Consider the following 15,793-nt stretch of genomic DNA (forward strand, 5'->3'; position numbering starts at 1 on the left):
GATTATCTGGTAAAATATCAAATGCAAACTAACAAAACAAAATATATTCTGTTATATATAATATATAAGAAATAATATTGTATAGTACAATAATAACAAATTATATTGTATAGAATATAATAGACAATTTAAACTTAACATCATATACATCAGGGTTTAATACCATCTCTGACACCTACCAACTCAATTGTCTTGAAACAATTACATAAACTCATTAAACTTGTTTCTTCAGCTTTAAAATGTGTATCATGTTTTGTGGTGAGAATCAAATCATAAAAGGATGTAAACTATAAAGAGTTCCTTTCACATACACACACAAGATATGGTAATGGTCATTGTTAGAAATATTATGCATGCAGTGAGCTACTCTGTCCTTTCTGATTAATAAATTATCATGCTAATGAAGATTTTTCAATAAAATTAGTAATTTGCTGAAGATTGCTTGAGTACATTTATTTTACCAATATTATCATTTAGAACTTGAACTTCACACTCAGTTATTAGAACTCCAAAATAATATATTTTTATAAAACATCTAGGCAAATATGCAGTCTTTCTAAGTTATAAAGTAGAAATGTTTATAAATATGTGAAATCCAGTAGTTTCTATTAAAAGAAATTCATTTATCAGCACAGGAGGAAAATAGCAAAATCAATATCACTTCATATAAATTAAAGAGTTACAAGAACCCAATGTGCTTTTTGTTTTCTCCAATTAGGATGGAGTAACCAAGAGCCCAGAAAAGCGCTCTTCTCTCCCAAGACCTTCCTCCATTCTTCCTCCTCGCCGAGGTGTATCAGGAGACAGAGATGAGAATTCCTTCTCTCTCAACAGTTCTGTCTCTTCTTCAGCACGGCGGACCACCAGTAGGTTTATTTTGATTTGACTTCCTTTTTAAGCACTTTTTAAATCCTTTAAGTGGAATAGCACTTATATTTATATTTTAATTTGTAAAAATAAAACATGCATTAAGACTAGATTATATTTGCCCTAAGGATCAGAAAATCCAGAATGTAGATGGTGCAAAATAGCTGTTTGAGTAAAAACAACTGATGGAGGAAATGGTAACATATTACCCTATTATCTAAGACTGATATGAAGTTATTTCTCTAAGAATATATTTTCCTTTTTGCTTCAAATTTAGAGCATAAAAGAAAATTCTAAAGAAGTAATCAATGTAGAAACCAAGTCAAGGATTTGAAAAACATACATCTATAAAAGCTTAACACTTACTAGATTTCCAAGTTGTAAAATCTAACTAGAAAGTCGACAATCAAAACTTAGGATCCTGTTCAACTCATTAAGACTTTGCATTCCAAATGAGCTATAAATATAGCATAGTCTATGCAATAGTTTCAGTTTATCTTGATTGATGGCCCATTCATGAACTGATTGGCAATTATAACAGTTTATATAATGCTCCAATCATTACACACTTATATGTTGCATTGTGGCAAACTATCTAGTAAAGCATGGATTCAAATTACTTCCATAAGTATTTTTCTGTTGCAACCAAAATAGCTACCATTTATTGAGCACGTATAGATACTAAACTCTTAAGATACATTTTTTCACTAATTTAATTAGCAAAACTAATGACTATTATAATAATTAATAAACTCAATTCAATCTACTGATGAGAAAACTGACCCTCTAGAGAGGGTAACTTGTGCAGTGCTTCACAGCTCGTAAGTGGTTGAATTTGGTTTTCAGCCTACTGATAACTTCACAACCTGAAGTCTTAATGTCTTTTCTACATTTATTGGGAGGAAATAGTACTAGAGAACTGCTCTGTAAAATTATTTGGAGAAGAGTATCTGCGTCATTTAAAAACCATTTTAAAATGGTGGAAATTGCTACCACTATCACATTATAGTTGACTTCAACACTTATTTTAATAATAATTGGCCCACTTAAATATGACTATTGGCATTTAAACAGTTTTTGCCTACAAGAAAAATGTTCATTATAATAAGAGTAATTGTGTCCAACATTATTTAGTTTCCTAGAGTATTAGCATCCTTTGAAATATGTGCTAAGAACACTGAAATCACAAAAACTATTTTATCATAGCAAAAATAAATTATTTGAATGAATTAGCAGGAAGGGCATTTAAGATTTAGTACTCTCCAGGGAAGAGACTTTAAATCTCTAGAGTTGAAATTGAACATCATTAATAACCCCAAGGATGTATGAGGCAAGACAAAGATACCAAGTAGTCTCCAAAGGAACATCTTGAATTATGCTTGTATTTGTTGCTATAAAAGCAAAATCGCACTTTCTCCATATATCCACTTCTTCAAACCACTGTGTTCTGCCTTTTAAAGTGTATCTGTATATGAATTGATTCATTAAATGTTCAGCACCAATTCTATTTTGACTTTTTAAATTTACTGATGTTTACAAGCATTTTGCATTGTATTATTTGATAGTGAACATAACTAACATGTTGATAATTTTAAAACATAGGGTCTATTTTACCTCTACATATCAATAGCTGAAAGGCATAAAGATGATTGGAGGAGCAAGCACTCTGCCCACTTCTACTTGTGCACCATCCCCTTAATGGTACACAGGGATGTTCTAACATTTTGTGCAGCTATTGAAAAGATTTGAAGGAAACAATCTTGTACAGGAAGCTCATCCACCCAAGAGGAAGGAAATCCGTTGTCATTGAGGAGTTGACAAGATAAAAGCACAGTTTAATCAAGTAACTTGTAAACAAATATCTTAAAAGTTGTTTTAGATCTTAGGTTTAACCTCTTCAACTTCAGAACAAATAGGAAACATTCAAATTTATTGTTTTGATGAGAAGAACATATTTATTACAATAAAAATTGATCATATATATTGAACAGCAGTGTGAAGGCCTTAATATTTGTAGTTTATCCTCTTTCTCCAGATGTAACACAAAACCTTCTTTTATGAAGCTTAAAGTGTTTTCTACAAGTATGGAAATGACTCCTTAGAAGTTTAGAAAAAATTATTTCATATAGTAAAAATTGTTATTCACATCCAGAATATTGCTTCAATTCAGTCTCCATGAAGTCAAAAAACCCCTCAGCACACTTTGATGAATTCTGAATTCAATACATTTTATTTAAAAAATATGTTGTCTACCTACTGTATTCAGCTCACCCTAAAGTCACCAGGGCTAGATACAATGGCAAAAAATACAGGGATGATCCCTCTCCCCAGAATATCTGAGCTATTCAAAACTGGTGAAGTAATAGAGAAAACATTCAAGAAAGAAAGAATGTTTCTGGAGAGAGTATTCAGACAGACATAGAGACAGACATCTACATTACAAACTTAGTGCATAACAAACCAGGACATGGAAGTTACAAAATGCCAAGTTGGATGTGGTTGTGTCATCCTAGTCTTGAAATTCTTGTGAAAAGCAATAAAAATCACAGAACACATGCTAATTTCTCACTTTAGACTTCTCATATCCCATTTCATATTATCAATTGAAGAGTCTAACTGTCTTGTGCCCTGTGTTAGAAGACCAAAAAGACACAGGGCACTTTCATTTGATACATGAAAACTGTTCACTGAAAGAAGTAAAATTGTTCTGTGTTTCTCCAGGAGATAGAACCTATGGCGATGGGCGGATTTACATTTTCCATAGATCACAATTGTCCAAGAAGCTCTCCCGAGCTCACATCTTGTAAATATTTAAGCAAAGATTACATGTCCACTTCTCAGAAAGAACTTCCTATATTTATGATCAATTGCATTAGGTGACCTCTAAGATTCCTTTCACTTCAGTGGCTTTAAAATTGTTATGTATTTATTCTCTACAAAATTTCAGAAGATTCATTGAATTTTTTACTTAATCAGCAGTAAAAAATGAAAAGTATCCCTTCTATAAAATATGTTATAAATGAAATTTGCGTGCTTAAAAATATAAATCCTCAGGGGCTAAATATTGTATCTGGCTTAGACGTTAGTAGCATCTGGGTGAATGAGCCTCAATATTCTCATTTCTTAGGAATAATAAGAGCTGCCCCTAACAACTGTATTGTGCATGTTTGTTTGGTTATCAGTTGGTTGGTATTCACATAAGTGCTTTAAAATGTATAAGGTGTTGCATTCTTATTTCTATCATTCTTTCAGAAAAGTATTTGAAATGTCATTCAAAGCACATTCAAAAGATGGAAGAAACATAGGATAGGAAAATGGGGGGTGGGAATAATAATAATATGAGGCTGAGCTCAACTTGAGGCAAAGAAATGCATCTCAGATCCTGTGTAATTAACAGGGTTTGGGATTTAACTCCAAACTGCCAAACTAGTGATGAAAACAGAGGAGAAAACACAGTCAGGTACAAGGCTCACTGGAAAAATATTGTTGAGACATCCCAAGTTTCTAAGGCAAGAAATAGACTTTTTTTTTTTTGGTTTGAAGCACTGAGATAATTTTCCTTATGAAAAGAATACATGATATAGCAATGTCTGACAGCTTCCATAAACACATTTACACCTCACAGTGTTCCTCAATATAAGGATATAATATTGAAATGCCGATCTTTTTATACAGACCAAAACTATGTGTCCTAAATACATGGTTCTATATTGTATGTTCACCTGGATCCCAGAATGAATTTACTACATAGAGGAATGAATGATCTACATATTATTCAAGGAATCTTCAGTAAATATGGGTCTGCAGTGTAAACGCTTTCCAACTAAAGGCAGATCCATTTGCCTTAATAGTCACACAAGTAGAAAATAGTTTTTGACACATCCATAATGAAAATTAAGGAGAACAAATCAGAAAAAAATATCAGGTTTTTTTCTTTGTGTTGATAGCAATGCGTGTTCAAAAGAGTGCCATCTGGTTATGCACCTGATTTCAGAAACGAGACTCTCAGCTTCTTGAGCACTATAGTGATCATTACAATAACTGTTTTCTAAATACCTTAGAAATTTAACATATTGTGACTTCTAAGAATCTATGGGAAGAGGGATGTTTTGAGGAGAACTGTCTGACTCTGGTTTGATTTTGGTCTTGCTTGTTAATACAGGGTCAGAGCCAATTCGCAGAGCAGGAAAGAGTGGTACCTCAACACCCACTACCCCTGGGTCTACTGCCATCACTCCTGGCACCCCACCAAGTTATTCTTCACGCACACCAGGCACTCCTGGAACCCCTAGCTATCCCAGGACCCCTCACACACCAGGAACCCCCAAGTCTGCCATCTTGGTGCCGAGTGAGAAGAAGGTCGCCATCATACGTACTCCTCCAAAATCTCCTGCGACTCCCAAGCAGCTTCGGCTTATTAATCAACCACTGCCAGACCTGAAGAATGTCAAATCCAAAATCGGATCAACAGACAACATCAAATACCAGCCTAAAGGGGGGCAGGTAAGAATTGTATGAACACATATTTGCTGCCAGAAATAATTATTACATTGCCTTCTTCATATTGAAAACTAACAGTTCTTAAAAGGGAAGCAGATGTGTTAAAGAGCTGCTGGTTACAATTTATTGCTAAGAGTTTGGACTTTGCATTAGGAAGATAGCCTCTGAAATATAATGAAAATCACATGACATGCCCATTCCTTCTGTTTGTTATTGGGTAAAAATTTTTACCAACTTTTAGTTGATTAACTAACTTTTTTTTCTGAATGTATCTCTGTTGCTTTGTGTTTTTTAACTTGAGATTAAAGTTATATTTCTGATATAAAATTGAGTTTTCTATTTTAGTTTCTGACCATGAGCTCATTTGGCTATCTTTTAGTGATTCCAATTTTATCTCCTTCTTTCTTCCCTAAGGATTTCCTATGACATTTTCTACCATTTCCTCATGTTTACTCCAAAATAAGGATGTTTCACCGGAGTTTCAATTCTGGCTACTATTGCCTAAATGTTGCAAAGGGCAGGTATTCGTGTTGATAATAAAAGACACATGGTTCTGATGAATAAAATTGTAGACTTTGAACTTCTATTCAAGATTAATTGTATTAAATAGAGCTATTAGTAAAGCTTACTTACTAACTCTTAACTTCAGCTCCCCAGAGCAAACATTCATACCTTTTCAAACCAGGGGGTTTTGAGTTCTGTCTTGACCTGAACCTTGCTTATACACTATATGTTTGGACAAAGCAATTAGCCTGGAAGGAAATAATACAAATATTATTTAATGTTTATCTCATAATATTGATCTATTCAGGATAGTTTAACTTTTGTCATTGAAGAGATATAAAACAACATGCTTTTTTGAAAGAAAGAAGGACAAAAACAGTAACTTTGTACATAAATGAACTTATAATGCCCTTTCAATATTCCAAGAAAGTCTTTCCTTTTTAACGTCAATATTTTTTTCTGCCACTCTTTTTCTTGTCTCTTGTATTTTGTGCCACTGCTTTCTGGTATCCCTCCTTCATGCCAAAGAAAATCTATTTTCAGGCAAGTTTAGAAGAAAGATCTTGCCAAAATGTAAAGCTATCAGGCACTCCTACTCACCAATGAAGCAAAAATTCAGTGTTGCTCTTTCATTTAGCAACAAACTTCTTTGCTGTCTCATTATGGCTCTGTTAGGCAAAGCCCAAAGAGTTAAGAAAAATCAACCAATGGGGCAGGAGGGGAGAGGTCAATATGCCCTTTTAGAACAATGATAACATTCTATAATAATAGAGTCATAGAAAGATACTTTTTCATAGATGCTATGAAAACTAGAAGCTACAAGAAACATTTTTAAGCAAAACGCAGAATTATAAGCCTATAATTCCTAAAAAACTCAAACTATTCTTGCGTTCATCAGAGTTTTGCACATGCAAGAGATGGAAATATTTTGAGCTTTTTGGAAATATTCAAATGTTGCATCATCTTTATATTTATGCATAAATAATTTAAAAGTGTAAGGTGAATAAAATCAATTTAGTACCATTTGGAAAGTTCTGCATTTTAGCTTTGGACAAGCTATCCTCTAAAATAGAGTAACTATTATGTATATTTAAAAATCAGTTCTTTTAAAATAAATATTCCCATGTCCTGTTATTCTCCTTAACTAAATGTGGAGTTTACTTAATTATATTCTGGAAAACATTAATACTTAAAATAATTTGTTTCCTCTTAGAATCACAAGAAAATACAAATTATCTCCAAGATATTGTATTAAAACTAAAAAAAGTAATTAAAAGAGAAAAGTATTATTTTAAGTTGACATAGAAATTTTATAATATATGATTTTCTTTGAAGGACTCCTTAAGAAAGGCAAAAAGAATAGTTTTAGCCCCAGCTTTGCAGGAACCTCTAAGATTCAATCAACCCAAAAAATGTGAAGACGTCTGTTTTCTTTTTCCGATTCTTTATCATATCTGGTTTTGAGTATTTTTGTGTCTTATTTTAATTGACTTCTATATTTGGTAATTCATAAAATTGATACAAAATATCTTATACTTTTGAGCTGAACTGAAACTTCCTTAGAGATTATGGTAGTTAAGGACTAGTAAATACATATGACACAAAAATTACAGAAAGAACAAAAATAGCTTCAAAATCACAGTGTCATTTGAAGCAAATCTGTTTTTTTCATCAGGCAAGTGTTAACCTGCTACAAAATTATCCTAGTTCAGCAATGATGACTTTGGAAGAAATCCACAACAGTGGAGTTATGAGGTGACTTTTTTGCGGAAGTAGGAGGTATTTCCTCACCAAGATAAGAAACAGATGAAAGATATTTGCCTTCTATTTTGTGATAGATGGTATAAATTCACTTAAATTAAAGGGTAAAATGAATTGGGAAATAATAGCGCATTGCAATTGAACTGTCTGTAGGAAAAACCTATCATTCAACACTTCAGCACTATCCCCTTAAAAGCCTCCTTACAGTGTATGATCTCAGATACAGGGAGTGAGGAGAGGTTTTTTCCATACTTGTAAAACTGAAGATCTTATAGAACGACTGAAGGAAAAGTATTTTAGGGCTTCTTAGAAATTATCAAAATGACATGTTAAAGACCTTTATTAGATGATTGAGCATCTATACATGCATACTGTTGAAGAAATTGAAGCCACTAGCACATTGTTCTCAATTGTAAATTGATTTTCCTAAGGCATTTGAATGGATAGTGGCCAACCCAGAAACATTTAAAAAGACAGAACAAGAGCTATACTTTCTTCATGGGCCAGGTTTTGTAATAGTGATACATGGTCTCTAGGAATTGAGAAAAATATTCATGTAATTCTTATTAAAGAAGGTGGGAGTAAAATTAAAGATGTAGCTTTAATTCCTCTGCACAGGGTCTGTTGTGGTAAAATTTGAAGCAATTAGGTTGTATACAAATGATTTAATTGTGAAGACTTCATTATTGGGGTTTTAAAATTTGTGCAATCTCTAAAAATTGGGAGAGGAAATCTATAATAAAGATATATGCATCTTAGGAACTCAACAGCTTTCCAAATTATTTGCCTCCAGTTTGAACATTAATTGCTCTTCTGTATGTACAGGTTTTGTGCTTACAGCAGCTATCTCTTCTGTTAAGGTCCAATTTCTGTTGGCAGAGGGGCTCAGCTCAGTGAGTCAAATCAATGCCTCATGGAATAGATAAGCTAGCTGAAGATATGAGGAGCTTTACAGAAGGCAATAAAGCTAATCTTTTCAGCTAAAACAAATTCATTCTATTGGAAAGAATGGGGCAATCATGGATTCAGTGCAGATAATTAGCTTGATCGATTTCACTCAAGGCATAGGGAAGACTATCTTATTAAGTGTATTAATTTGAAACTGCTCTATGTAGCTAGCCTCTCAATCTACATTAAATCTAAGTTTTAGAATAAATAATGTTAGCTTTTGAAGAACACAGCTGCTTCAGTTAAACAAAGGTAGGAAAACAAGCAATTTCTCTAAACAGGTAGCATAAAAAAAATTTAGGAAACAACTCAAGGAATAGTGCTTTTTACCTTTTCTATCTAATAATCAGGTTTTAAAATGGTTACTTGGATTTATGTGGAATGCTCCTATATGTTTTGACAGATATCTTGTTTTTCTCCATTGGCTTTATGAAGATGAGTATAAAAAGCACAAGTTGGCCAGGTGCGGTGGCTCATGCCTGTAATCCCAGCACTTTGTGAGGCCAAGGCGGGTGGATCACCTGAGGTCAGGAGTTCGAGACCAGCCTGGGCAACATGGGCAAACCCTGTCCCTACTAAAAATACAAAAAAAAAAAAAATAGCCAGGCGTGGTGGTAGACACCTGTAATCCCAGCTACTTGGGAGGCTGAGGCACGAGAATTGCTTGAACCCAGGAGGCGGAGGTTGCAGTGAGCCAAGACCACGCCATTGCACTCCAACCTGGGCAACAAGAATGAAACTCTGTCTCAATAAATAAATAAATAAATAAAATTTTAAAAGCACAAGTTATATGCCCTTGTAATAATTGAAAGTTACTAAAGAAGTGGTTTCACAGATGTTGTTTTCATTTACTGCTCATTGGATAGGATAGTGAGTTAGAGCATGATCTCTGCAAGGCCATGTCTGTGGATCTGATTGATTGCCTCTGAATTATGTGCTTTTGCTCCATTAATGACTACTGTCAGTCATTTTCAGGTTAGCTAGGCTACAGATGGTGGCATCATCATGCAAGTCACTCCTTTTTAAAGAAAAAACAGTACTCACTTTTTAAATAAAGAACTTTGTAACATTTGTCAGCTTTCCCAATCAACATTGCTCTGTCATCTTTTAAAATTTTTATTTAGATAAATCTATTAAACTAGAACCTGTAAAACATATCATTACATTCTAGAAATAAAGCAATCTTAGTTTCTATATCTCAGTTCTATATGGATCTATTAAACTAAGGATATTAGACATCAGAGATATCCATCTCCTTCTAATCCAACCCTCACATTTTCACAGAGTAAGAGACAGAAGTTCTCACATTACCCGCATCTTGCATATAGGACATTAAATATCATCCTTCCATGGCTGAGCTATGAAGTCAGAGTCTATACTTTGTCTTTAATGAACAATTAGTCACTTATCTGCAAGTATGTAATTTTGTATACCTTAGTCTTTTTTGTTTGCTTTACCTTTCATTTCATAACATGAAAATAAATGGTAATTTTATTTAACAGTGCTTTCCATGCCAAAATTTTTTTTTATACGTCAGGATTGAAATTTGAAGCTTCTAAACTTTTATTATATGTTCATGAAATAATTTAATGCAAATAGCATGTTATATTGATACACTATTAAAACACATGTTATATTAATATACTACATTAAATTTGGAAAGGTATGTTGCATTTTATCCTATTTTTTGTTTTCTCCTATAATTGACAGTTATTTTTTAAATAATTCTAAAAATTAAGGTTTTAAAATAGAAGCTAGTTAGCTTTTTAATTTCTATGGATAATATAAAGAATCAATTATGAAATATTATAGCATCAATCTTGGCATCTTAAAAATAACATGGGGAGTTGTCTTTTATTTCTTTGATAATTCCAGAAATACAAAGTTTTACCTTTCTTTACTTGACCATTGATTCAACAAATATTTATTGAGCACCTACTACACCATGCTATGTTCTACATACTGAAATATAACAATGAACAAAACAGACATAGATTTCTTAAATTCTTGCCATCATGGAATTTACATTACATTCTAGGAGGAAAGGTGAGCAAAAAAAAAAAAAGTGATATAAGAAAAATATGTAAAAAAGTGCTAAATATGAAGGAGAAAAATAAAGATAAGAAAGAGGCTCAGGATATGTTAAGAGGAAATTGCATTTCTGATAAGATGGCTAGGAAAGGCATGAGAAGGTGATATTTGAATAGAAGCTCCAAGGAAGTAAAGAAGTAAGCCATTTGGATAACTAGGTAATGAGCCTTTCAGGCAAAGGGAACCACACATCCAAAGACCCTGAGGTAGAGGCAGGCCTAGCATGTTCTAGGAACAGCAAGTACATCAGTGTGACTGATGCCACATACATCTTTGAGTATAGAAAGTTTACGCTATTATTACATTATTATTTTTAGTATTATTACATCTATTCAAATAACAGGACTTTCATATTGCGAAACCAAAAATCTAAGAGTCGACTTTTCCTCTCACTTTCTCTCATCTCATATCCTAACCATCTGATTTTGTGCCCTGAATAGCTCTTAAATCTGCCCATTTCACTCACTCTGCTCTGCACTACCTTAGCGCAGGATACATGATCTCTTGTTGATATTGCCACAATTGTTATTAATTTTTGGTTTCCCTACATCTGTTGTTTGCTCTATCTGATATACTCTCTATACTGTAACCAAACTTTCTCACCACATTTTTCATTAAATATTCCATTGTATAATTAGTAATTTAATGTCTATCTTGTTTCACTTACTAGACCATAAGCTCCATGAAGTCAGAGATGATGTGCATTTTGTCCATAATGTCCCATACATAGTAGGTGCTCAATAAATATGCATTGAAAATTGAATGAATGTATTATGCCATATTCATGGAGAGATGCATTCTTTTAGTGACACTGCTGAATGATTATGAATGTTTTATGTCATGACAGTTATTATCCAAAGAAACTTTCCATGATTGTCTAAAACAAGCTTGTCCAACCCGTAGCCCTTGGGGCCACATGTGGCGCAGGATGACTTTGAATGTGGCCCAACACAAATTCATAAACTTTTTAAAAACATTTTGATATTTTTTGTGATTTTATTTTTAGCTCATCAGCTATGATTAGTTTTAGTGTATTTTATGTGTAGCCCAAGACAATTCTTTTTCTTCCAATGTGGCCCGGGGAAGCCAAAAAATTGGACACCCCTGATCTAAAAGAATATTGAACTAGGATTTAAGAGCTGAGTTAGTGGTCCAGCTCTTCTATTAAAGTATTGCATTACCTTAGTTACCGATTTTTTTTTTTGTCCTTATTTGTAGACCGGAAGCAACAAAATCATGCTTGATTTTGTATATAGCACCATTTCATTTAAATAGACTCTTAAGTCATTTTAAATTCTCACATGCATGGTACTACTTGGAGCATGATAGTAGTTATGCATTACAGTTCATCAAAAAACATTCATTTAGGTATTCTAATAGATTCCATATGTGTTTGTGCCACAAGGGCCAGCTGAAATTGAGTAAAAGAGCAGGGTTTCTGAAATAGAAGACAGGTGTCATAAGGGAAGAAGGAGCCATAGAGAGGGAGGAATAAGGGAATAAAATTAGTAAAATGTAGGGTGGAATCTTTTTAAATATATTCTTATAAAGTTTTAGGCATTATCTGTATTAGTCTGTTCTCACATTGCTATAAAGAGCTACCCAAGACTGGGTAATTTATGAAGAAAAGAGGTTTACTTGACTCACAGTTCCACAGGCTTAACAGGGCACATGACTGAGAGGCCTGCGGAAACTTAAAATCATGGCAGAATATGAACTTTCACTCTCTCTCTCACCTGCCACCATGTGAAGAAGGTGCCTGGTTTAAGGGAAAGCAGTTCCACACACTTTTAAATCATCAGATCTCATGAGAACTCACTCACCATCATGAGAACAGCAAGGGGGAAATCCATCCCCATGATCCAGTCACCTCCCACCAGGTCCCTCCTCCAATTCAACCTGAGATTTGGGCAGGGACACAAATCCAAATCATATTGTTACCCTCGGATTATTTTTAGGCCCTTTAAGTGCTAATTACATAGTTTACCTTCAATTTTATATTTAAGAAAATGGATTAATTCTAGAAGCAACTAATAAATTATAGTGAAACAGAATTTTCCCTCATTATATGAAATTATAATGGTTACCCCTATGAAGGTCTACTGGGTGCTATTAACATGTAAGCATGTTTATAACATATAAGATGAAGAGAGAAAGATTGCAATGAATCTTTTTCTCATTCACATATTTATTCTTTCATCAAACATTTACTAAGATTGCTGGGCATTAAATGACAAACGGGGAATGGGAGACAATAAGACATGGTCTCTGCAATCTAGGCAAAGGGGAGGTTTTTTGTTTTTTTGTTTTGTTTCTTGTCCTCCTGTAATGTCTTCCCCTTATTTAATTTTAAGTTTTTTCCAAGCCATTTCTTTACATATTCTTAGAGCTACAATAAGGTCTAAATAAGAGGAGTCATAAAATACTCTATGAACTTGTAAAAATACTGTTGGTCAACACAGCATGAAGAAATTTATTACAAGGCTTTTGTTTGTTTTGTTTTGTTTTTTGATATCAAAGTCATCATTATATCAGAGTGAAAGCTCCTTAAGATCAGGACTCTGTCTTTATGTAATAGAATTTTGTAACTATAATTCAAATGTCTTTTGTGGAGTAATGAAAAGGTTTTGAGCTAGGTTGAGTAAATATTAATTTTTAAAAATTATGAGAAAATTCCCACTTTGGGTTTGCAAAGTTGAGGCCTGTTGAGCCTTTTTGTCTACTATTCATTCACAAGCCAAACAAAGACATAGGAACTAATGAGGTTGTTTTCAGATAACTGAGCAGACTATTTAAAAGTTATTTTCTTCGATGACTTGGCCCACTATTCCTTAGAATTTCTTAAAAATTTAAACAGGAAAAAATTTAATGTGAAAAAATTGTAGTATACAAATTTGAAAAAGTTCATTAACTGTTCATTTTCATGCATCAAAATGACTGTTGTACTCATGTTTCTTCCAGCGCCCATTGAGAGACCATTTACAAATACTTAACAATGGGTCTAGTGACTAAGCTCATTAATGTCTATTCCACTAAAACGTTCTTTCCAAATTCTTCAGCATTATCTATTCACCCCAGGGCTTTTCAATGTGGTTCTACTTTCTGTGCCATGTGACTCAGCTTGCGTAGGAAAATTCATCTCTCCAACTTTTCTTTTAGAGTTTGGTGGAATTTTGCATTTTGACATAAACTGTTATTTCTTCCTAAAAATGTATTTAAATATACATATTGTTTATATTGGATATAAAGAATTTTAAAGAAACTATTGTTCAATGTAGGCGGGGATGATTAAAATTCTGATTATAATGTTTGCATACATTTTAACCAGAGTGCAAAGTTTTTAACAGATGAATCTTTGAAGAACATCGTGTGTGCCAGAGAACTTTCAATCTTCAAGAATATCTGTAGTCATAGTTTGCTTAACTATAGGATACTTGAGGATTTATAGAGGCTAAATAGTTTTCCTTAAAATGAATATTATGAAATAAAAAATACTTTCGAAAGAGAGAGAAAGTATTTTCATAATGCAAGAACAAAGGAGGGCTTAATTTTATGCCATCTTGAGAAATGAGGGAAACCCAAAGGAGAAACTTAATCCCCTGCAAGGTTAAAGGGAAGTCAGTTGAGTGCCACTGTTCACTCCCCCTTCTCAAAAGCATTCTTTCTGATACAACTCAGATGGAGGAAGAGAGAAATGGTGTTGCAACCTAGGTTCATACCTAATGGATGCCTGAGGGGGTCTAGACAAATCCAAATTATTTGACACCTAGTCATCCTCCACATCTCACCACGTTGAGCTGATGTGTGGGTCTTTTGATAAAGAGAGCAGTGTCGGAGAGAGTCAATTTAAAAAAAAATCAAAATCTCATTGCTCAAGAAATTCAAGTTGATGTTGGGATGAATACCTCCAACTTACAAATTGTTTTACTAAAAATTGTACATTAGGAATGTATTTTCTTTCATTTTACATGTTTCTTAGTAAGAGAGTTTTTTTTTCTTGTCTGCAGGCATATCCTGCATTTTCTGTTTCAATCCTTTCCTAGAGCAACCCTGTTTTAGGGGAACAGGTGTTAATTTATTGAAAGAAACAATTAAATATATGCAGAGAGAGAGAGCACCGTGGCAGATCACTTCAATTAAACCATGGTGATAAAATCCAACTAAAGTCACACAAGGAATATCCAGAAAGAAATTACAATATTCTTCTCTATCATAGTGGAAGAATAGAGTTAGTCAAAATTAAAATAAAGCAATTCTAATGAATTTTTAATGTCATTAACCTATGCTTATACAACTCTTCATGCTATATGACCCTTATGTGAATGGAAAGCCAACTATTTATGCAAATAAATCACCAATGTTTGCATAAAATTCATGAGACTACAGTCCTTTTTTGCAAGCTCTCACTGGGGGTATTGATTGCACCAAACCTTGAAGAATAATCTGTTACAGACTCAACCTGGAATGAGAGCACCCTAGGGAGAGATAATAACATAAAACACAGGGATGAACTTTAAATGTAAACACAGACCTGAAAGTATAGAATGTAGCAGAGTCTGGCCAAAATGTAAAGTAACGGAGAAGTCTGAAGATTCAGAATTGCTGAGACCTCTGGCTGCCTCACTAAGAAGTTTTGATGTATTTAATAAGAAATAGGGCGCTTGGGGGAATTTTGAATGGGGAGAGCTATAGGAAGATGATCTGGTTGATTAATATAGTATTTTTCACTTCTACTATGAAGTCTGTAGAAAAAAAGATTGTCACACTCTTTCAGATTACACTACTTTGTATTAATAGTGCAAGTAAAAATTTTACTTGAAATAGGCCAGGCACAGTGACTCACGCCTGTAATCCCAGCACTTTGGGAGGCCAAGGTGGGCAGATCACGAGGTCTGGAGATCGAGACCATCCTGGCTAACACGGTGAAACTTCATCTCTACTAAAAAATACAAAAAATTAGCCGGACATGGTGGCGGGCGCCTGTAGTCCCAGCTACTCTGAGAGGCTGAGGCTGGAGAATGGCGTGAACCCAGGAGGCAGAGCTTGCAGTGAGCCGAGATCACGCCACTGCACTCCAGCCTGGGTGACAGAGCGAGACTCGGTCTCAAAAAAAAAAAAAAAA

General features: G+C 33.8%; 1 protein-coding gene across 16 annotated transcripts in view; it reads left to right on the forward strand.

Annotated features, from left to right (window-relative positions):
* Window positions 1–15,793, forward strand: part of MAP2 (microtubule associated protein 2) — a 310,603-nt gene that overhangs the window by 281,368 nt on the left and 13,442 nt on the right. For all 16 annotated transcript variants that reach the window (XM_030803699.1, XM_030803700.1, XM_030803701.1 and 13 more), the window contains 2 exons: window positions 719–866; window positions 5,030–5,370. In XM_030803699.1, the coding sequence (XP_030659559.1) occupies window positions 719–866; window positions 5,030–5,370 (489 nt within the window). The remainder of the gene's footprint in view (window positions 1–718; window positions 867–5,029; window positions 5,371–15,793) is intronic.

This window comes from Nomascus leucogenys, chromosome 22a (assembly GCF_006542625.1).
Source record: "Nomascus leucogenys isolate Asia chromosome 22a, Asia_NLE_v1, whole genome shotgun sequence".
Taxonomy (NCBI): domain Eukaryota; kingdom Metazoa; phylum Chordata; class Mammalia; order Primates; family Hylobatidae; genus Nomascus; species Nomascus leucogenys.